The 23,390-nt window shown below is 37.4% G+C and overlaps 1 protein-coding gene across 1 annotated transcript in view; it reads right to left on the bottom strand.

The window, feature by feature from the left end:
* mtmr3 (myotubularin related protein 3) overlaps positions 1-23,390 on the bottom strand; it is a 99,307-nt gene that overhangs the window by 11,836 nt on the left and 64,081 nt on the right. The window contains exons 14-18 of the mRNA XM_056464133.1: positions 20,045-20,230; positions 17,693-17,863; positions 10,717-10,862; positions 3,414-4,737; positions 1,488-1,598 (exon numbers count right to left, since the gene is read on the bottom strand). Of these exons, the coding sequence (XP_056320108.1) occupies positions 1,488-1,598; positions 3,414-4,737; positions 10,717-10,862; positions 17,693-17,863; positions 20,045-20,230 (1,938 nt within the window). The remainder of the gene's footprint in view (positions 1-1,487; positions 1,599-3,413; positions 4,738-10,716; positions 10,863-17,692; positions 17,864-20,044; positions 20,231-23,390) is intronic.

The following is a 23,390-nucleotide window of genomic DNA, read 5'->3' as shown; positions in this document are numbered from 1 at the left end:
ACCCTTAGTCTCCGATATGTTACCAATTACAGATAAACTACACACAACATACATTTAGTCCTTTTATTGGGTTTAAAAACAACACAAATATAGCCCACAGTAAGTGCAAACTTCTCATCTGTGTCTTTAATCTTCTCCAGCACATGTAGCCTCTGTTAGAAAGTAAATCCATAATTCTGAGTTCATAATAGTCCAACAGGTGATGATGATAATTAAACATGGCAGTTTGTTCATGTCTTATGTTGCAGAAAGCATCATTTGCTGCTGTTTTTTTCCGTCTTCTCCTTTTCACGCTTCACTCTCACGTTTATCCCATTCTGAAAGGATTGGATATCAGATATCAGATGTGTTTAAATAATCACGCGCACATTATTAATATGAGCTCAAGAAGTTTGCTCTCTGGAGAAAGTAAAAAAAAAAAAAAAAAAAAAAAAAAAAAAAAAAAAAAAAATCGCTCGCGTTTTTAGACGGGCTTGTAAAACAACAACAGGGCATAGCAGATTTTGTTCTTGGCTTTGTGGCTGTTCATGAAGACAACGACAGGGTTTGTTTGAGCTCGGGTCGACCATGGCTGTTATTATATGTATATATTATTACGGTGAAATGTTTCAGCTATTTTTAAAAATAGCGATTCCTTTGTTTTCATTCTCCTGCTTCTGTGAGTGACGTATCTGTGTAAGTCAATAGCGTTCAGCTGTGCGTCTTGCTCCGCCTTTCTGTACCCTTTTTTGTGCTAGATACTCTTTGCAAAGGGTGACCAAAAAAGGGGTATGATACGGTTTGCTTTTAGGTACCCTTTGACACTGGAAATGGCCATAAAACTGTACCGAACCGTACCGTACCACTCAGTGGAAAAGGCCCATTAGAAAAAACGAATTGAGCTGATGATAATAACATGTTCGTGATTATTGAAGTGCTTCTGACATCCATTCAGAAATGGACAAACACAAGTGGAAAGCGCGAAAAAATAAAGGAGAACCCAGAAAAAGCAAAGGCGCAAATGATACTTTCAGCAACCTGAAACATGAACAAACTGCCATGTTAAACTAATATCATCACCTTTTGGACTATTATGAACTTGGAATGATGGAATTACTCTCTAACAGGGGTTACATGAGCTGGTGAAGATTAAAGATGCAGATGAGAGGTTTGCACTGACTCTAGGTACCATTGGTACCCTTTGGCAGTGGACACACAAGCCTAATAAAGGTGACCCGTACCGAACCGTACCATACCACTATAAGTTACATAGTTACAAAGTAACTTGTAAGTTGCCATAAGTTACAAAGTAACTAGTTACTGTAATTAGATTACTTTTCGGCAGTAGCAGATTACTTTTCTTTTTCAGGTAATTACAGTTACTTATAATGTCCTTGTTTAAATACTCTACATAAATTCAACAGTTCTGGATAAATCAATTAAATGAAGCAGAGTAATTCACTTATCAAGTAGAATAAACATGCTTGAGAAACAATGAAAATGCATACCTCAGTGTCCTGCTTGTCCACCTGTTCCCAGCTGGCTTCAGAGAAGAGTTCAGTGCTGCAGCGCGACAGACAGTTCGGCTCCAGGTTGAAGTCAGAGTCTGTGATTGAGGTCTGACAGAAGATAGAAAACAACCCATTAAACATGGATAAAAAAAAAAAAAACATGTGAAAAACATGTAACGTTCCCAGGGTTTAGAAGGTTACTTTTAAAATGCATTTTACTAAAGATTACACGACACATTCTTTAAAAAGTTATTTGTTATCTAGATTACTCACGGTTAATAACTTAAACTAAACACTTTGAAAAACTAAGCAGTGTTCTCTTAAAAATGCATCATCCTCATAAAAACATTTGACTTATTTACCATCGGTTTACTATGTTAGAAATAAAGTGCAGTCAATCTCTAATAATCAAAAAGGCAAAGTAGTTATTTATTGTATTTATTTGGATTAATGGCAAACATTATGGAGTCAACTAGGGCCATATACAATTGCAAAACAAAAGAAAGTTTTGCAAACAAAAAATAAAGTATTGAGCAAAAAAAAAGTGAATAAATGCAAATCTCCAAAAATCACAAAGCGAAAATAAATTTTTGAGAAAAAAAAAGGTTTTGTAACAAAAATAAAGAACTGCAGAAGGAAAAAATTAAGTTTTTAGAAATAAAAATAAAATTTGCAAACATAAAAAGAGCTGCAAATAAAAATCAAGCAGTGCAAAAAATAAATAAATAAATAAATGCATGTATTCAACCGTGAGTTTGCCATGCTGTGTTCACTTTACACTTCATGTTTCTGCACGTTTCACTTTGTGGCCCTGATTTGACAAGGGGGCGGAGTTAAGGGAACTTGGGTGTTTAGGGCAGGCTGTGAAGTGCAAAGTTAAAACCGCCCCGCAATCTCACAGCTGATTAAAAAGCAAATCAAAATGAGCATTGCAATTGACTGGACAGGTTTTGTAAAGGCAATATATTTCTATATATATATTTAATAATGTTTAATAATGTTTTAGAACTTTTAATAATGAGTTACATTATTAATGTAATTCACATTTTGTATTTTAAATATGTAATTAAATGACATGTAAACATCTAAACTAAACTCTGGGATAGTAAACCCAAAAATGAAAGATTTGTCATCATTTACTCATATCTACAGTTTTTTATTCTGTTGAGCATAAAAAAAATATATTAAAGAGTGTTCCAAAGAAGAAAAAACAATTATGGAAGTCAGTTCTTCCAGGTTTCCAACATTCCTCAATGTATCTTCTTCTGTGTTTAACCAGGGTATATGCAGGAATCCAAAAGGAAATTTCAATACCCTTTTAAGACTTTTTTAAAGACCTTCTCAGAATATTTTAAGACCTCATCGCCACTTCAAGTTCTAATCAGTATCAAATCTTTAACTTAATAAACACTTGCTAATGAACAGCAGGAGTGGAAGGGGGGATTCTTCAAGACGAAGATGGCTAAGGTAAGATACTCTGGTTATTTATAGTAATTTAGGAATCGTCTGATTGGTGAATCATGTGTTAGCTAATGAGGACCAGCTGCTATCAATCATAAGCATGTGCTCCTCTCGAAATTAGTTTATAAATAAATTTCAGTATGTGACATCACCCGGACAGAGGAGCTTGACCGAACGCACCCGGCCCGAACCAATTGAGGAATATATATATGAATAAATATATTTATGCTTTTTTGGAGTCAAACACTTTGGACAACGCTTGAACAAAATTTAAGACCTCGTAAAAACGGAATTAAGACTTTTTAATACCTTTTAAAGGCCTTAATTTTCTCATAATTGATTTATCAACTTTAAATACCTTTTAAGACCCTGCGGACACCCTGCTAACTGAACAAAGTAAAGGATGACAGAACTTTCATTTTTGGGTGAACTATCCCTTAAATCCCAACCCTGACTGCTCACCACTTCATCTCCGATGTCTCCGTTGAGCCGCAGCATCCCACCAGCCTGGTGGCTCTCCAGGCGACTCCAGAGCTCCTGAACCTGCCTCTTCAGAGCCTCCACCTCGAGCTGGTGTCCCGCCTCGATTTGCCGCAGCCTCTGCTGGATGGCGTCCGTGTGCAGGGTCAACCCATCGTCATCCAGATGGCTCCGGGATGATGATGATGGAGGCTCTGGAGGGCTGAAGCTCGGCCGGCCCAGAAACCCCAAATGCAGGCAGCGATGGTGGGAGCAGGTGCCCCGTGCATGGAGGGTCAGAGAGCCACAGCTGGCCAGCGAAACCTGCCGGCTGAGCGTGGCCCGTTCTCCGTTTGTGCGTGGCGTGGAGGGCTCAGGGTCGGGCGAGTCTCCGTTACACATGGGGTGGAGGAGGTCAGTGGAGGCGGGCGGAAAGGCACTGAGAGAAGCCCGTTTTGGGGTGTTATTTAAAGTTCTGGCTGCTGTGCGTAAACCCTGTTTGAGGCACGATGATTCGGCGAGGGCTTTGAGAGGGGGTGGAATAGATAAAGGTCCCAGGCTTTCTGGCCGAACGCCCAAATCCTCGGTCAGTGTCTCTGTGGAGCTTTCTAGAAGTGAAAGACGTTTTTCGGCCTGCTCGATGGATGGTTCAACTCCATGGCCGTTGGTTAGAGTCCTGAGGCCGTTGGGAGTTAATATAGTTGGGTTGCATGATGAATCGTTTTCTTGTGTTGTGTACTTCTCAATTTCTTCAGAGTCCTGGCTTCCTGAACTATCCTGGCTGAGAGCCGATGATGCTTCAGAACTGCCATCTTCCGAACAATGTCCGTTGACCTTCCCGTCCTCAAGACTTTTGCTCTCTAGATCGTCCTCAGTTCTACCCTCCTGTGCAATATCATCACTCTTTCCATTTACAGCGGAGGTTTCATTACTCTTTGCGACACTGCGAGTATCTGGTGTTGATTCATCTTTCGTGGCTTCCTGGAGAATGTTCTCCATTTGGCCCACAGCCACACCCACTGTTAGCTCCGCCTCATCAACCCCATCTATCATTGGCAATTTGACATCCTTAAGCCCCTCCCCATTCTCTGCTCCCCCATTGGAGAATGTTCCAATAATCCCCACCATGGTTTGCCCGTTGACCCTTTCCTCTGGCTCTGGAGATGCAGCTCCATCAGTCCCAGCCCCGATGTTGAGCTCCAGAGACCTGCGATGGTCCTGCCATTTCTCATTCAAACTAGGGTCACTGGATCGTCGATTGGACGTCAGTGGGTTTCCCACTTCACAAGCACTGGGCAAGTTATCAAACGAGCGGGTTTTAGGACGTCTGTGGAAAAACATAAACAAGTGTGCGATTTAAAGTCAACCTGAAATGGGATTTACATTTAGTATAGTCCAACCTATGTACTTGATTTACACTAGCTTTTGTACTGTCTTTATTTGGGGCATTGTTATTATTATTATAATTATTATTATTATAACCTTTATTTCACCAGGAAAGACACATTGAGAATAAAAATCTCTTTTACAGCATCCTGGCCAAGACTAGGCAGTATACATGTCACATGTGTCTAACAGACAACAATTTAAAAAACAATTAACAGGTAACAAGAATCACACATTGACAAACAAACTATTCAAAACATCTGCAAGCCCGTGTTTCAATTTCTAATTCATGTATACTCTTTTTAAAAGCTTTTAGTGAACTCAATTCATTAAACTGCAACTTTTTTTGTAGATAGTTCCATGCAAAGGATTCTGTGTATTTAAAAGTCTTTCCCCCCCTATCTCAGTCCGCATTTAAGGAACAGACAGTAAATTCTGTGACCATAACTGAGAACAGGTTTTTAAAAAAAATGTAATTCTGGAGATATGATGGGAGTAAACCCAATATAGATTTGTAAACAAAGATATGCCAATGCTTGAGCCTACGACTGGACAAAGCAGACCAACCTTCCCTAGTATACAACACACAAAATGATGAGTAAGGGATTTAAAATTAGTTATAAATCTTAGTGCAACATGGTAAACAGTATCCAATGCATGGAAAAAAATAAAAATAAATATAACTTAAATTTTTTTCCACCAATTGCTGAATGTGAGAACTAAAAGAAAGTGTATCATCAATTAAAATTCCAAGATATTTGTACTGGGACACCAATTCAATCTCTGCGCCATGAGTAGTAGTAATAGAACCTAGCTTTTGCTTAGTTTGTTTTGAATTTGAAAATGAATATGTTTGTTTTATCTGCATTGAAAACTAGTTTTAACTCAGATAAATTATGTTGAGGCGATAAATTATGTTGAGACTAAGCCGAAAAGAAAATGAATGAATGAATGAAATTATGTTGAGGTACATTAAAAGCGATCTGTAGTTGAGAAAGGGCCAGATTAGGTGTAGATGCAGCTGTGTATATGACTGTATCATCGCCGTAATAATGATTTAAAAAAATAGTTTGATCATTACACACACACACACATACATACATACATATCTATATATATATATATATATATATATATATATATATATATATATATATATATATACATATATATACACACACACACATATCTATATATATATATATATACATATATATACACACACACATATATATATATATATATATACACACATATATATATATATACACACATATATATATATATACATATATATACACACACACACACATATATATATATATATATACAGTATATATATATATACACACATATATATATATATATACACACACATATATATATATATACACACACATATATATATATATATATATATATATATATATATATATATATATATATATATATATATATATATATATATATATATGTGTATATACATTTACATTTACATTTAGTCATTTAGCAGACGCTTTTATCCAAAGCGACTTACAAATGAGGACAAGGAAGCAATTTACACATCTATAAGAGCAACAGTGAATAAGTGCTATAGAGAAGTTTCAGGTGTGTAAAGTCTAAGAAGCAAAGCATTTGTTAAAAATTTTTTTTTTTTTTTTTGGAGAGAGAGAGAGGGCACCATTAGTGGTATAGCCAGAGAGGCAGTTGAAGATTAGGAAGGAAAGTGGAGACTAAACAGTTGCGTTTTTAGTCGTTTCTTGAAGACAGCAAGTGACTCTGCTGTTCTGATGTAGTTAGAGAGTTCATTCCACCAACTGGGCAGATTGAATGTGAGAGTTTGGGAAAGTGATTTCTTCCCTCTTTGGGATGGAACAACAAGGCGACGTTCATTCACAGAACGCAAGTTTCTGGAGGGCACATATATCTGCAGAAGTGAGAGCAGATATGAAGGAGCCAAGCTAGAGGTCACTTTGTAAGCAAACATCAGAGCTTTGAATTTGATGCGGGCAGCAACTGGCAGCCAGTGCAAACGGGTGAGTAGCGGAGTAACATGTGCTCTTTTGGGTTCATCATAGACCACTCGTGCTGCTGCGTTCTGAAGCAGCTGAAGAGGTTTGATAGAACTAGCTGGTAGCCCGGCTAGCAGAGAGTTGCAATAGTCCAGTTTGGAGAGAACAAGAGCTTGAACAATGAGTTGAGCTGTATGTTCAGATAGGAAGGGTCGGACCTTTCTGATGTTGTAGAGTGCGAATCTGCAAGATCGAGCAGTTCTAGAAATGTGGTCAGAGAAGTTCAGTTGGTCATCAATTGTTACTCCAAGGCTTTTTACCATTTTAGATGCAGTGATGGTTGCTCCGTCCATCTGGATTGAAAAGTTATGGTGAAGAGTCGGGTTGGCAGAAACTTCAAGCATTTCCGTTTTCGTGAGGTTAAGCTGGAGATGATGATCTTTCATCCAGTGTGAAATGTCTGACAGGCAGGCTGAAATGCGAGCTGGAACAGAGGGATCGTCAGGGTGAAAAGAGAGGTATAGCTGGGTGTCATCAGCATAGCAGTGGTAGGAAAAACCATGTTTCTGGATGACTGTTCCTAAAGATGCCGTGTAGATAGAGAAGAGAAGTGGCCCAAGAACAGAGCCCTGAGGTACCCCAGTGTTTAGATGCTGTAGGTTGGACACTTCTCCCCTCCACGACACCCTGAATGACCTGTCCGAGAGGTAGGAACTGAACCATTGAATAACAGTGCCTGCGACGCCCAGTGACTCAAGCGTAGATAGCAGGATCTGGTGGTTTACAGTGTCAAAAGCAGCTGATAAATCCAGCAAGATGAGGACAGATGATTTAGAGTCTGCTTTAGCCAGTCTGAGATCCTCCACGACTGAGAGCAGGGCAGTCTCAGTTGAGTGGCCTTTCTTAAAGCCAGATTGCTTGTTGTCCATGAGGTTGTTTTGAGTAAGAAAGTCTAGGACTTGATTGAACACTACTTTCTCCAAAATCTTGGCCATGAATGGAAGCAGGGATACCGGTCGGTAGTTTTCAAGTAGCATTTGATCCAGGTTGGGTTTCTTTAGCAGTGGGGTTACCCTAGCCTGCTTAAATGAAGTAGGGAATAGACCAGAGTCAAGAGATGTGTTAATTATGTGAGTCAGTGTTGGTATGACTGCAGGAGAAATAGCTTGCAAGATATGAGAGGGAATGGGATCAAGCGGACAGGTGGTTGCATGGCTTGATAGCACGAGATTGGACACCTCAGACTCAGAGAGCTGGGAAAAAGAGGTGAGTGTGTGTGGTGTTGGTGGTGTATCTTGCGTGTTTGTTGTAGGTGCAGCAAATTGAGCACTGATTTTTGCAGTTTTGGTGCAAAAGAATGTAGCAAAGTCATCAGTAGTGAGTGTGGAGGATGCTGGTAAAGGAGGAGGATAGAGGAGGGAGGAAAATGTTTTAAAAAGTAAGCGAGGATTGGTGGCACTGTTGACTTTCTGACGGAAGTATGTCTGCTTTGCAGAAGTAACCTCAGTCGAGAAAGAAGAGAGAAGAGTTTGGTATGTTATGAGCTGTTCAGGATTTTTAGTTTTTCGCCAAATTCTCTCAGCAGCCCGAAGTTTTGAGCGATGCTCACGGAGAACATCAGAGAGCCAGGGTGCAGGAGGACTGGCCCGGGTTGGTCTGGATGTAAGAGGACATAGTCTGTCTAGGCATGATGTTAGCGTGGAGCAGAGTGTATCAGTGGCACTGTTCGTATCAAGTGCAGAGAGTTTGCAAGATGGAGGAAGAGAGTTAGAAACAATGGTGGATAGTCTAGTGGGTGAGAGAGAGCGTAGGTTTCTGCGAAAGGCAACTAGAGTTGGAGTGTGTGGCGGCTCAGGAGTAATGTGGATGTTGAGAGAGAGAAGGAAATGATCCGATGTTTGTAGTGGAGTTACTAGTGTTTGATCAGCGAGGCAATGTCGAGTGTAAATAAGGTCTAGTTGATTACCTGATTTGTGAGTAGCAGAAGTAGGTGCTCTTTTGAGGTCGAAAGATGCAAGCAGAGTCTGGAAGTCAGCAGCTTGAGGTCTTTCAATGTGGAATATATATATATATATGTGTGTGTGTGTATATATATATGTATATATATGTATATATATATATATATATATATATATATATATAGATATGTGTGTGTGTGTATATATATATATGTGTGTGTATGTATATATATATATATATATATATATATATACACACACATATATATATATACACACACATATATATATATATATACACACACACATATATATATATATACACACATATATATATATATATATATATATACACACACATATATATACATAGATTGTTTTTTTTTTCTTTGTTTTTTATTGCTTTATTTTGGCTAGAATAAAAGCAGTTTTAAATTTTTTTTAAAAACTATTTTAAGGTCAATATTATTAGCCCCCTTAAGCAATATATTTTTTAGATTGTCTACAGAACAAACCACTTTTATACAATGACTTGCCTAATTACCCTAACTTGCCTCATTAACCTAGTTAAGCCTTTAAATGTCATTTTAAGCTGAATACTAGTATCTTGAAAATATCTAGTAAAATATTACTTACTGTCATCAAGGCAAAGGTAAAATAAATCTGTTATTAGAAATGAGTTTCTAAAACTATTATGTCCAGAAATGTGTGGAAAAAAAATCTTCCCTTCGTTAAACAGAAAATGGGGGGAAAATATACAGAAGGGGCTAATAATACAGGAGGGCTAATAATTCTGACTTCAACTGTATATTATACTGCAGCTCTCAAATGGTTGACTATATTAAACATATCATTATCAAGCTTTAACAAGCTAGAGCTGCGTCAAAAATTTGTTTAAATAATTAAATTCCACATTGATTCTGAGATTATCAAGTTGCATTTCTATTCTCTCTTGAATCCCTTCTAAGGGTAGTTTTTAACAGCAGATGGCAATATAGAATAATTTTTAACCATACACTCATATGCTCATGAAAAAGAGGGCTTGTGTGTTTTGGTGAGCCATGCAAGTTGGCTTTTATGTCACAAGATTAATGTAAACGCAGCTCAGTATGAATTCTTGTAATTCACTTTAGTAATGATTCTTATATTATTTATTAATGATTATTTCAAGGGTTAAGTGGTATTGCTAGCCGAGTAGGACAGTTTATGAAGCATACAGTGCCATCTGGTAAAAACTAAGCTCAAAATTGATTCAAGAGAGAATAATGTTATGTAATGTAATGTTTCTATAATGCATTTATCGTGTATAGCCATACACCCAAAGCCCTTCACAATCATGTGGGGGGTCTCTCCACACCACCACCAGTGTGCAGCATCACTTGGATGATGCAACAGCAGCCACAGGACAGCGGTGCCAGTGTGCTCACCACACACCAGCTATAGGTGTAGTGGAGAGACCGTGATAGAGCCAATTCGGTGGATGAGGATGATTGGGAGGCCATGATGGTTAAGGGCCAATGGAGGGAATTTGGCCAGAACACCGGGGTTACACCCCTACTCTTTACCAGATGTGCCATGGGATTTTTAATGACCACAGAGAGTCAAGACCTCGGTTTAACATCTCATCTGAAAGACGGCGCTCACTGACAGTATGGTGTCCCCTTCACTATACTGGGGCATTAGGACTCAAACAGACCGCAGGTTGAGCTCCCCCTGCTGGGCTCACTAACACTTCTTCCAACAGCAACCTAGTTTTCCCATGTGGTCTCCCATCCAGGTACAGACCAGACTTAGCCCTATAGAAGAGCGATGCATTTTGAAAATCTCAGAAATTATGCAGAATTGATTTCTTGAACCATTGAGTTTCTTAAACACTCTAATGCACATTAAGATATTATGAAAATAAAGAACATGAATGTTTTGCTGTAAGTTTACATGTCATCTAGTTACCTGCCCAGGGGCTGATCCTCAGGGTTGGCACCAGGTGCAGGGTAAGGGGCACAGGAGTCATCTGAAGGGGTTGTGGGTGAAGAGCTGGGAAGGTAAACTGCTGTCCACAACATCAGATTGCGCACATGACACACAGGATGAAGCACCTAGTAGAAACCAACAGATATTCATTCATTCATTCATTTTCTTTTTGGCTTAGTGCCTTTATTAATCTGGGTTCGCCACAGCGGAATGAACCGCCAACTTATCTTGAATATGTTTTCTGCAGCGGATGCCCTTTCAGCCGCAACCCATCACTGGCTAACATCCATACACACTCATACATTATGGTCAATTTTAGCATGCCTAATTCACCTGTACCACGTCTTTGGACTGTGGGGGAAACCAGAGCACCCAGAGGAAACATACGCCAACACGGGAAGAACATGCAAACTCCACACAGAAATGCCAACTGACCAAGCCAGGGCTCAAACCAGTGACCTTCCTGCTGTGAGGTGAATGTGCTACCCACTGCGCCACCGCCTTGCCACCAGCAGATATAAACTGTTAATAAATATCATTTTAGCGATGTCACCTCACAGCAAGAAGGTCGCTGGTTCGAGCCTCGGTGTGGAGTTTGCATGTTCTCCACCTGTTCGTGTCGGTTTCCTCTGGATACTCCGGTTTCCCCAACAGTCCAAACACATGCTCTATAGGTGAATTGGGTACGCTAAATTGTCCGTAGTTTATGTGTGTGAATGATATTGTATGGGTGTTTCCCAGTGATGGGTTGCAGCTGGAAGGGCATCTGCTGCATAAAACATGCTGAATTCGTTAGTGGTTCATTCCGCTGTGGCGACCTCAGATAAAAGGACTGAGCCGAAAAGAAAATGAATGAATAAATATCATTTTAAATAGTTTGAATCACGCATAGCAATGCCTGGATCGTATTTTACAACAAAATCCGCACAATAATAATAATAACAATAATAATAATAATAATAATAATAATAATAATAAAAAGAAACTAGGAATAACATGCTTTAACAGTGCTCTCCTATTTTAAATATAACTCTACAGGTTCCATTTTTGAATAATTGATCAAATCAATGCAGTAATAACAGAGACAGAATAATAAATGAACAGAGTGAATACATAAGTTATAATAAACAAAAAATTTGAAACTCTCTTATTTGCGCACACTGAAAAAAAAACTAAATTAAATACATAAAAAAACCTATTTACCTACTAAGAACTGAAATTAAACTAAGATTGATAATAAGTTTCCACTTGTTAATAATAGCCAACTTCATTAGTATATTTGTACTAACAATATAAAGTACTTTTGAATCATTAATTAATTTTAGAAAATGTTTATGTAAGCATTCAATAATAACCAACATGTAAGAGAAATGACGGTTTAGGTAACATTAGCAACAAAAAGAGAAAGACATTTTAAGAGTTCAGATGCAAAAGCCGCTAAACGCCACTTCTGCCAAAAATGGGATTGAGTGACTACTTTAGGCACGTACTACATGTTCAACAAATATTTTTGTTTCAAATCATCTGAATCCCAGCGTCAGCATATTCAGAAATAACAGTTTGTTGGCAAAAGCCTCTAAACGCCACCTCCCTTTGGCAGCAAAAGCCGCTATATCCCGAGAACCAATCAGAAGACGCGAATCGAATCATGTGTTTTCAATGTAACAGCGCGCTGATACGCCGACTTTTATGAGGAGACATATTCCGCTTTCGATTAGGATTTTAAACGTCGTAAAAGAGTTTGATGAACTGGATGAGCCTGTACGACTGTCAGTGAATGGCAAATGAAAACGTCCCTTACCTCAAAACTCTGTGCATTATAAAAAAAAAGAAACCACAACGTGCAGTCGGAAGTGTAACATGCATTTATAACGTGCTTTTGCGCAGTGACGCTACTTTAAATGAGTCTGATTTACTATACAATAAACGACAACTCCATTTCACGAAAGAGTTAAGATGCTGTTCTTTTATCCCACGTGGATGCTATGAGGATAAACACGGGACCAAGACCTTAAGTATTGTGACAATGAATGAATGACAGCTTCTAAAAGTGTCTGAGAGGCATCCCCTTTTTTGCCCAGTAGGCCCACCTTGTGTTTTATTTACTAATTTAAGCTATTTTTAAAAGCTAAATATAATTACTTCATTAAACCTATACACCTGATAATCTTTCTATATTAATGGACAATGCACAGATATTGATGTTTCACAATGTTTCAAACTACAATATTTGAATCTAACAAGCTTAGCTTACAATGTTTACATTACTTTCATTAAATCTAAATCCCAAATATCAGAATTGACAACAGATTGTTCAGATTTAATTAATGTCAGTTTTAATGTTATTGATTAATGCGCTTGACAGATTTCATTCATTCATTTTCCTTCTGCGTCTTCCCTGGTTTACCAGGGGTCACCACAGCGGAATGAACCGCCACTTACATGACAGATTTATGTGTTTTTAATTTTAGGTGGTTTGTGTAATGCGTTGTATGTTTGGTAAAATAATTAGCATCTTAAGTGATTTTTCAGCTAATTACACTGTCTTGTCCAAATCCAAAAGGTGGATTTAGAGGTTTTTGCAAAAAAAGAACAAGCGGATTTAGCTGGTTTTGACGCAAAAGAAAATCTGCCTTGTTAAAAAACAAAGAATTGTTTACAGCAACATTTTTGAAAAAAAGATAATTTATTTACTAGCTAATAACCTTGATTTTAAACTTCTGAACTTAACCAGAGGAGCCTGATAGAAAATGCTCATTTACAAAAAAGAGGTCTGACAGATTTAGAGGGTTTTGCATTTGAACTCTTCATTTGCTAATGTGTTAATTAACATTAACTAAGAACATGTTGCAAAGATTCACTAAAATCATTAAAACTGATATAAACTACTACTACAACAAGAACAACAACCTAATAAGACACACTTCATTATTTACATTTATTTATATAACAGTATATTAAAGATCCTGAAATAACCCTACAAACCAACAGGTTTGTTTGGGCTTTGTGAACTTCTGTAGCTTTAAAAGACAGGAAATGAAAGGACAGGCAGCTCTGAGTCTCTTGGGCATTAGACAGGAATGCAAGCATGAGCTCTGAAGCCAGCAAATGCCTCCCTTCAGGTTCACTCATGACACAAAGGTCAAATGAAACTATTACAAAACAGGGGTTTGAGTTATGAGGCCAAGGCAGCCGAGGGCTATTCAGAAAGAAAAATACTTGTAAATGGGGGCCAAAAGGGTTGAGCTCGTCCACGATGAGCCACTTCCAGATGAAGGGGGGAAAAACAGTTTGCTTTCATAGGGCATTCATGAGGTGAAATTATTTGAAGAGATTATTTTTCTACACATTTCTAATCATAATAGTTTTAATAACTCATTTCTAATAACTGATTTATTTTATCTTTGCCATGATTACAGTAAATAATATTTGACTAGATATTTTTCAAGATACTAGTATTCAGTTTAAAGTGATATTTAGAGGCTTAATTAGGTCAGGGTTTCTGCAGGTCAAGTTTAAGATGTTAAGAGACTTTTCAGACAATTATGAATGAAATTTTAGACTTGGACAGGACTAAACACTAATAATTATTTCTAATGCTTGCCGCAAAAAAAATTAAATGTAATTATTTCTTAGCGACATACTTTAATGTGTCAAACAAGAAAACTCTGTATACATTATTTTCAACATAATATTTCTTATTTTTCTTTAAATGACAAGTTTAACATTGTTAATATTTATTGTGGAGGGAATTACATAAATAATCAAAACTATATATTTGTTTTAATTTGTTCCAAGTTGATTGAGTATAACCATTACATTCCTGTTATAAAACCTTAAGTTTAATGTCTATTTATAAATATTATGTCCACTCGCCCTTACTTCTGTAAATAGTTTTTGTATGAATAGAAGATTACGTAAAGGGATATATTGCTCCGTCATTATCATGAGGAACTTTAATTGTTTTTAGATTTCTTTGGCTGATTATATTAAGACGGATTGTTGGTGATTGGATGGATGTCATCCTGATTGGGTAGCTTTACTTGGACAGAGGAAAATTAAACATGTTTAAAATGATTTAAGACATACAACCCAATATTTCAGTGAATTTAAGACTTTTTAAGGCCTAAAATTTTGTTTTTGAAATTTAAGACATTTGAAGGCTTTTTACCCCGCAGTAACCTGTTGGTTAATTGGGTTAACTAGGAAAGTTAGGGTAATTAAGCAAATCATTGTAGGCTTAAAATGCTTAAAAATTAAAAACTGCTTTTATTCTAGCGAAATAAAACAAATAAAGACTTTCCCCAGAAGAAAAAATATAGGAGGAAATAATGTGAAAAATTCCATGCCCTGTTAACATCATTCCAGAAATATTTGAAAAAGAATGGAAATTTAACAGCAAGGTTAATAAGTTTACCTTCAACTCTATACAGGGCTTGACATTAACTTTTTCGATCACCAGCCACTGTGGCTAGTAGTTTTCCAACATTACTAGCCACTCGCCATTTTCACTAGCCACAATTTTATTGTTGGGAAAATATATTTTATATATTTAGACCTATCTCTTCAGTAAAGCATACACTTAGTGCACCACTTAGCGGGCTTCCACACAGGTTCTGCATCTTGTTGATATACACTATGAACAGCAGCTACGCTAATTATTTTCTTTATTCTCTATTTCCACCTGGGGATACTCTTCCCGAGGCCCTCAGACTATGCAGAGTCACTGATTCGATCCAAGACCAACGACGAGATGATCCCAAGGTTTCCATATCCTGGACCAGGCCGTATCCTGAGCAGCTACTGTGGTGGTCATGGAAGAGTGGAGAACATAAGACTGATTCCTGTGACGCTCCAGAGACAGACGAGTCTTCGCTGAGGCCAGCTTCCAGCCTCCGCCACTGAGACTGCAGCTCTGCACAAGACGTTTGGCCAGCGGAGAAATTAAAATGGTCGTGCCCAACTGAGTCTGGTTTCTCTCAAGGTTTTTTTTCTTCACTTCCGCCATTAGTGAAGTTTTTTTTTCCCTCTCCGCTGTCGCCACTTGCTTGCATGGTTCAGGATCTGTAGAGCTGCGCATCGTTGGATTTGCCCTTTAATATTTGGACTCTCAGTAGTGATTATTAAACCACACTGAACTGAGCTCAACTGAACTGAACTTAAACACTACAAACTCGACTACACTGTTCCTATTTACTGTGACCTTTTATGTGAAGCTGCTTTGACACAATCTACATTGTATAAGCGCTATACAAATAAAGGTGAATTGAATATTTTATACACATAAATATGACATTGACATGCTAAAATGACTTGATTTAGATTTTGCATTATCTCCACATGCCTCCTCATACATTTCACTTTTTGTGTTTCGTGTATGAGCTTGCTCAAAAATCATGAGCAAATGGGTCACGGTTTCATAGTTTTACAATTAGTTTTTATTCTATAGCTCAAAATGAAAGATTTACCAAATTTATCTCTGACCTCACCAAACATAAACAATTAATTATTTCTAAGCCACAAACTTTAAATGTGTCAAAACAAGCACAATATAGCTGTATACATGAACCTTTTATTTAACAAAACATATGCACAGTAATCTGTCCTGGCTGAAGGTCCCAGATCACGCAACGAAATGGGAGCGCGCACGAGATTTAAACAGTCACCTCAGCTGTTAGCACGAGTGATTATCCTCTCATTCGGTATTCACCTGCTTTCTATTGCTCACGCGAACACAATTATTTTTGTCAGTCATGTTGCTTCTTAATTCTAAGGTCTTTGCATAATGGACCATCTTATTGTCGAGCCCTGTTTTTAAGAATTACTATCCGGGAAAATTATTTTAAATCAGCTAAAGTGGCTAGTGGGAGTGTCTGTCTTACCCGCCACCTCTGAAATCTACCCGCATTTGGCTGTTAATGTCAAGCCCTGATTGTATATATAAATATATCTGTCATCTCAAAAATGTATTTTAGGGTTTCATTACCATTTATAAGGGTAGTTTTTGATGTGATATTGTGCTTAGTTTTAATTTATACAACAGTTCTGTCTGATTCTTGAATCTTACATATCAGGAATGTGTGTTATGTTGGCAGAAAGAAAGAAGAAATGCCTGCATGTGTTTAGCGTTTTTCCTTATAGCAAACACATTAGCAATCTGGTGGTGATTACGATGCTTTTTTTAGGGTTAATTATTGTGATATCCCGATTGCAACAGAGAAATACTGTAGACTGTAACACTGTAAGGAGATTTCTCTGTATACGGATGGCATTTCATGTCACATTCAGCCTTATAATCTTAAAATGTGAGGAAAATATTTGTCATCACTTTAGACATTTCGCTTGAGAATCATTCAAACACTAGCTCTAAAGTGATGTTGGTGAATTAGTAACGGTTTCTGCTGTTCTGACGTCAGCTGCAGATGTGAATGAGTGGTGAAAGAAAGTAGTTCCTAATACAAAAGGGTTTTTAGACTCTCCGTGTTGGATTTTCTTTTTTATTTACACGATTATGCCGTCAAACTGTTGTATAAACGCAATATCACATGAGTAGCAGTGCGATATGACTGTATATCAGCACAGGTGGGAGACTAAGGCACTCGGCCTGCAGCTTTGTGTCAACGCAGCGCCTTTCACCAGGGCTGATATAGAGCCATATCGCACTGCTATTCGTGTGATATTGCTCATGTATCTTATCTAATTTGTGCTTTGAAAGTATGTATTAGAGTCCAAAAAGTGGCTCCTATCTAAACATAAATGCACACACCTTTTATTTTATTGAGTGTTTTAAGATCTACCCGTCCAGGGACTGCAGGTGGAAAAGTCTTTGCTAAAGCCTAGCACAAAATTATTTCCTTTTTAAGGTCAATGTATTGTTGTGCATGCCCCTGTCAAATAAACAAATACAAATTCAAATGTAAAAGAGAGCAGAAGAGATTGAGAAGAGGTGACGTACGGTCTCTGAATGTGAGGAGTACAGCATGTTTCCAAAGGAGCGGTTGGCGGCTCTGAGGAGAGACCAAACAGAGCAGGTTCTCTCCTGGATGTGTCGGTCTTCTCTTTCCTTCCCGCTGTTACACAGGAATGTCCCGAACAGACACGAGTATGTGTGCTGAACTAGCTTCACCTGAACACACAAAGCGAAAGCATTTAGAAACTGCACAACACTTTGTACAAGACATGCATTTAAAGGGGACCTATTATGCAAAAATCACTTTTATAAGGGGTTTAAACACAGGCAGCAGTGTGTGAATATAACCAGCTCCTAATGGTCAAAATCTATTAATTTAATTTGTTAAAAACACACTTGGTTAAAACACTTTGATTGACATTCTCCCTTTGTACATGTCATAAGAGGGGGAAAGCTCCGCCCACTAGTGACCGTCTCTCTCTCTCTCATTAGCATAGTACGGTAGTCTTGTTTTTGAATCTGACACTATGCTGACACACAGGCATCTATAGCTCCGCCTTTTTTGAAAAGAGCACAACCTCATTTGAATTTAAAGAGACAGTCACCGAAATGACACAATTAGTATCAAAGCCTAAAAGGGTAAGTTTCAAAGAGTTATAAAGCATTATTTGTGTGGTATATTGAGCTGAAACTTCACACACGCACGCACGCACACACACACTAGGGACATCAGAGACTTATTTTGCATCTTGTAAAAAGGGGCATATGTTCCTTTTTAAAGGTGAAATATTATGTAAATGTACATTTTCTGTTGCTAAGCAATGCAGATGGATGCTAAATGGTGGCGTCAGTCTGTGTACACCCATAGAAAACAATGTTCACGATTGTTAAAAACTGGGGCGTGGCTTAAAGGAGCAGTTCTCAGCTAGCCATTTGTTTACAACTCATCATGCAAAATGTGGGATATCCGGATTATAAATGTATTCAGAGCTCGTTAATATTCGCGACCACTCCAAATATGGTCAAACCAAATATGGTAAATGAGCATATACAGTTGAAGTCAGAATTATATAACCCCCCACTGAATTATTAGCCCTCCTGGTATATTTTTCCCCCAATTTCTTTAACAGAAAGAAGTTTTTTTTAACACATTTATAAACATGATAGTTTTCATAACTCATTTCTAATAACTGATTTGCCATGATGACAGCACATAATATTTGACTAGATCATTTTCAAGATGCTCGTATTTAGCTTAAAGTGACATTTAAATGCTTAACTAGGTTAATTAGGCAAGTTGGGGTAATTAGGCAAGTCTTTGTATAACAGTGGTTTGTTCTGTAGACAATCGAAAACAAATATTGCTTAAGGGGGCTAATAATATTGACCTTAAAATGCTTTAAAAAATGTAAAAACTGCTTTTATTCTAGCTGAAATAAAACAAATCAGACTTTCTCCAGTAGAAAAAATATTAAAGGAAATACTGTAAAAATTTCCCTGCTCTGCTAAACATCATTTGGGAAATATTTGAAAAATAAAATCACAGGAGGGTGAGTAATTTTGACTTCAACTGTATAACCATTATAACCATAATATTTTTAATTATCCAAGCCACATACCTACTACGTAGATATCAGGAAACAACTTAACTTGCTGAATCAATGCACTTTAGGGCTCCTCTAACACACAATGCTTCTACATCCACTTTTAGGGCGTACTCACATTAGGTACAGCTGCCTTGAACATGCCAAAGCGCAATTGTCCCCCATCCCCACTCCCCCTCGCCCTGCACTCACATTGCATTTTTACCTATCGGACCTGAGCACGCCTACATCATCGATGATGCGCTGTTCAGATTAACAGAGAGAGAAGCGCTCTCGCTCAGCACAGTGGACAATGCTTTAGTTATATCTAGTTATATATATTTTTAGTGGTTTAGGGATGCAGTGACACGCAGTCAAATATTTTGCCGAACAGATCAGCCACTTTTGACACTCATAAATTATTCTCGTGCTCATAAAAAGTTCTCGTGCTACAGGTATTAGATTTCCTAAAGGTGTAGCTGACGTGCAGCGAGGGGTTTGTGTCTTTAATAAACTAAGAAAGTTTGTGTTAATTGAAAATTAAGTATGATTAATAAATCCATATGAAACAGTCCACTAAAAGTGACGTCGCGTCTTCAGTTTCGGGCTCAGGCGCGCTTTGCACTCACACTACAAGCATACACTATACGTACCGTGCCAAAGCCCAAGTGAATCGTGCACACCTCTTCCAACCGGGTCAGGGGCGGCCAACTGAACCGTGCTTGAGCGCTATTCAGAGCACTCACACTTCTCAAACGAATCGGGAAACGCGCCTGGGCATGGTTTGGATAGCATAGTGTAAGTGCACCCTTACCAGAAAGGCTTCGTTGAACTCAAAGGAGCATGGGAATTGTCTCTGGAGCTGGTGCACACAGTCCAGCCACTGGAGGAAGACTGGACATCTCTCGTTCAGGTCTTCTGCGTTTTCTCCATGACCACATCGGTCTGCGAACTTGTGACCAAAGTCCAACCACTCGGTTTCGACCAGTACTTGAAAACCCTGAGAGCAGAAAGGAGATTTTCTGTTAACAATTTTCAAGATGACAGTCCAAAAATGAGCACAAATCAGGAAATAACACATTAATGGCTCCTCCAGATTCTCTCAGCACTGACTCACACATCAAAATAAGATCCATAATGGGCATCAGCCGAGGCATTTCTGTCCATTTTTCCATTTACTTTTTCCACATGCACAACTTACTATTTATTCTAAGTTGTCGCAAAAAGTCTTTACACTAGAGATGCACCGATTGATCAGCGTTGGCCAATAATCACATTTCATGACTCGATCGGCTAATCTGGCCGATCTCATGAACCGATCACGATAGTATGAGTTTACAAGCAAAGGACATATAAGAACTGAAATCGTTTTACATAACAGAACTGAAAGCACACAACTGTGTTTTCAACAATACTGCAAGTTCATTAAAACCTAGCTGGAAATATTAGAGAAAAAATAATAATAATAATAAAAAAATATATAAATAAATAATAACAATAATATATATATATATATATATATATATATATATATATATATATATATATATATATATATATATATATATATATATATATATATTTAACTTCTACTTAATAATATAAGTTATTATAATATTCGTATTTTAATAAACAGTAGTCTATAAACCTATTTCCTTTTAGTAAAGTAGTAATGGATTTAGGGCAGCACGGTGAAGCAGTGGGTAGCGCTGTCACCTCACAGTAAGGTCGTTGGTTTGAGCCCCAGCTGGGTCAGTTGGCATTTCTGTGTGGAGTTTGCATGTTCTCCCCGTGTTGGTGTGGGTTTCCTTCGGGTGCTCCGGTTTCCCTCACAGTCCAAAGACATGCGCTATATGTGAATTGGGTAAGCTAAATTGTCTGTAGTGTATGTATGTGAATGAGAGAGCCCCACCAAAAAAAAAAAAAAAAAAAAGAACATAACAGCTATTTCTTAGCCACATACAGCATTTTAAATAATGTTTCAACAATTTAAAAAAATTCAATTGTGATGTAACTAAATTTGATTTCGGGTGTGTGTGTGTGTGTGTGTGTGTGTGTGTGTGTGTGTGTGTGTGCACTGTACCGGTCAAGAGTTTGGGGTCAGTTTTATTAATTTTTTCATGTTTTTTTTAAAAGGAAATTTATTTAGTTCACAATGGCTACATTTATTAAATGTAAAAAAAGTTAAATTGTTAAATATTTATTACAATTTTAAATAACTGCTTTCTTATTGAATATAGTTTCAAATAAAATTATTATTCCAGACATTATTGCTTTTATTACTATTACCATTAATAACAATAATATTAATGATAATAACAACAATAATTAATATTAGTGATTTCTGAAGGATCATGTGACTCTGAAGACTGGAGTAATGAAGCTGAAAACTAATGATTCACTTCCACTTTTGAACAGTTATTTTATAGTGAAACATTTCACAATTTTGCTGTATTTATGATGCGTGGATTTATTTTCTAATTTTTTTGCGTGGATGTAGAGATCATGATAAATCGTGCAGCTTACACTGAATGCATTAATGCATTCAGTGTAAGCTGCACGATTTATCATGATATCAACATCCACGCAAAATAAATTAGAAATGACGGTGATTTGCATATGTTAATTAATCCTTTGAATCGCTGCATTTAAATATGAAAATGCAAAAATCAAGAAAGAGATTTAGTTTTTAGTCTTGAGTTAGTTATGAAATTACAGTCAAATAACAAACAACCAGCCATCAAAAATATGCCACTGAACAATTCAAAAATGATCATCTAGCAACGAAACATGAAGTTTTATGAGTGAATAACTGAATCATTTATTGAAAATGACTAAAAGTAAACATGGGTTGCATAAATTATAACGCTTTTTATTCTATAAAAATTCATACATTTAGCGTTATCAGCAACAGTAGAAGTAACAGTGAATTTTTCACAGTACTGATTATTTTACTATTTATTTTTATTCAGCTGATTATTTCTTTATTTTATTTTTAATTAAATGACAGGTTCTAAGTTCTGACTGGTGAAACCAAAAGTTTCTTGCACAGCTGTTTCTGTAATAAATGGAAAGTAAACTACATTTTCTCCTGTCCTTTTTGGCTGATCCGAAAAATGGTCCAATCCGTGACAAAAAAACAATAATGTGACCCAAACATGTGGAAAGTGTGCAATCATACAAATATCTTGGCACCATTATTGATTCTAAACTTTCCTTTGATAAGAATTGTGCAGCAGTGTGTAAAAAGGGGCGCCAGCGATTATTTTGTTTGAGAAAGCTAAATCATTTCCATATTGACAAACACATGATGATTTGATTTTATCATGCTTTTCTTGAATCAATTCTATCCTTTGCATTGGCGTCATGGTTTGGGAATCTCTCTGTCAAGAATAAAAACTCACTAAATCAAATAGTTAAGTGGTCCAGTAAGCTGACTGGGGTGTCACTAGCTAATCTAGAGGCTGTGTACACCAAGCAGCTAAAGAGAATCACAAATTCAATTTTAGGTGACACTGCTCATCCCCTACACTCAGAGTTTCAGCTCCGTCCTTCTGGTCGCAGGTTTCTAGTATTAAGCTGTAGAGCGAAACGATACAAAAATAGTTTCATACCAGCAGCCATTAGATATTTAAATAAGGCATAGACCAGGGATGGGCAAACTCGATCCTGGAGGGCCGGTGTCCCTGCATAGTTTTGCTCCAACCCTAATCAAACACACCTGCTTGTAGCTTTCTAGTGATCTTAAAGACACTAATTAGGGTGTTCAGGTGTGTTTGATTAGTGTTGGAGCAAAACTCTGCAGGGACACCGGCCCTCCAGGATCAAGTTTGCCCATGCCTGGCATAGACTAAAGCGAAGGTATTTCAGTGACCTGTAATTTTAGATCGTTTTACAGATTTATTTGGGGGGGGGGGGGGGGGGGGGGACACTTGAAGTGATTATTCATTTATACTTTATAAGTGTTCATGAGATGAGGACTCTTGACTGCAAACCAAATCTACCTTCGGTATAAATAAAGTAACCTAACCTAACCTAAACCGTTACACCACTAATTTAGCTCCACTCTATTTTTGCATATAGATATTTAAATCAATCAATCAATCAATCAATAAATCAATCAAATCAATCTATCCTTTCTTCTATCTATCTTTCGTTCT

This window comes from Danio aesculapii, chromosome 8 (assembly GCF_903798145.1).
Source record: "Danio aesculapii chromosome 8, fDanAes4.1, whole genome shotgun sequence".
NCBI classification, from domain to species: domain Eukaryota; kingdom Metazoa; phylum Chordata; class Actinopteri; order Cypriniformes; family Danionidae; genus Danio; species Danio aesculapii.
The sequence above is the reverse complement of the archived record's forward strand: the minus strand, read 5'-3'. Positions and strand labels throughout refer to the sequence as shown.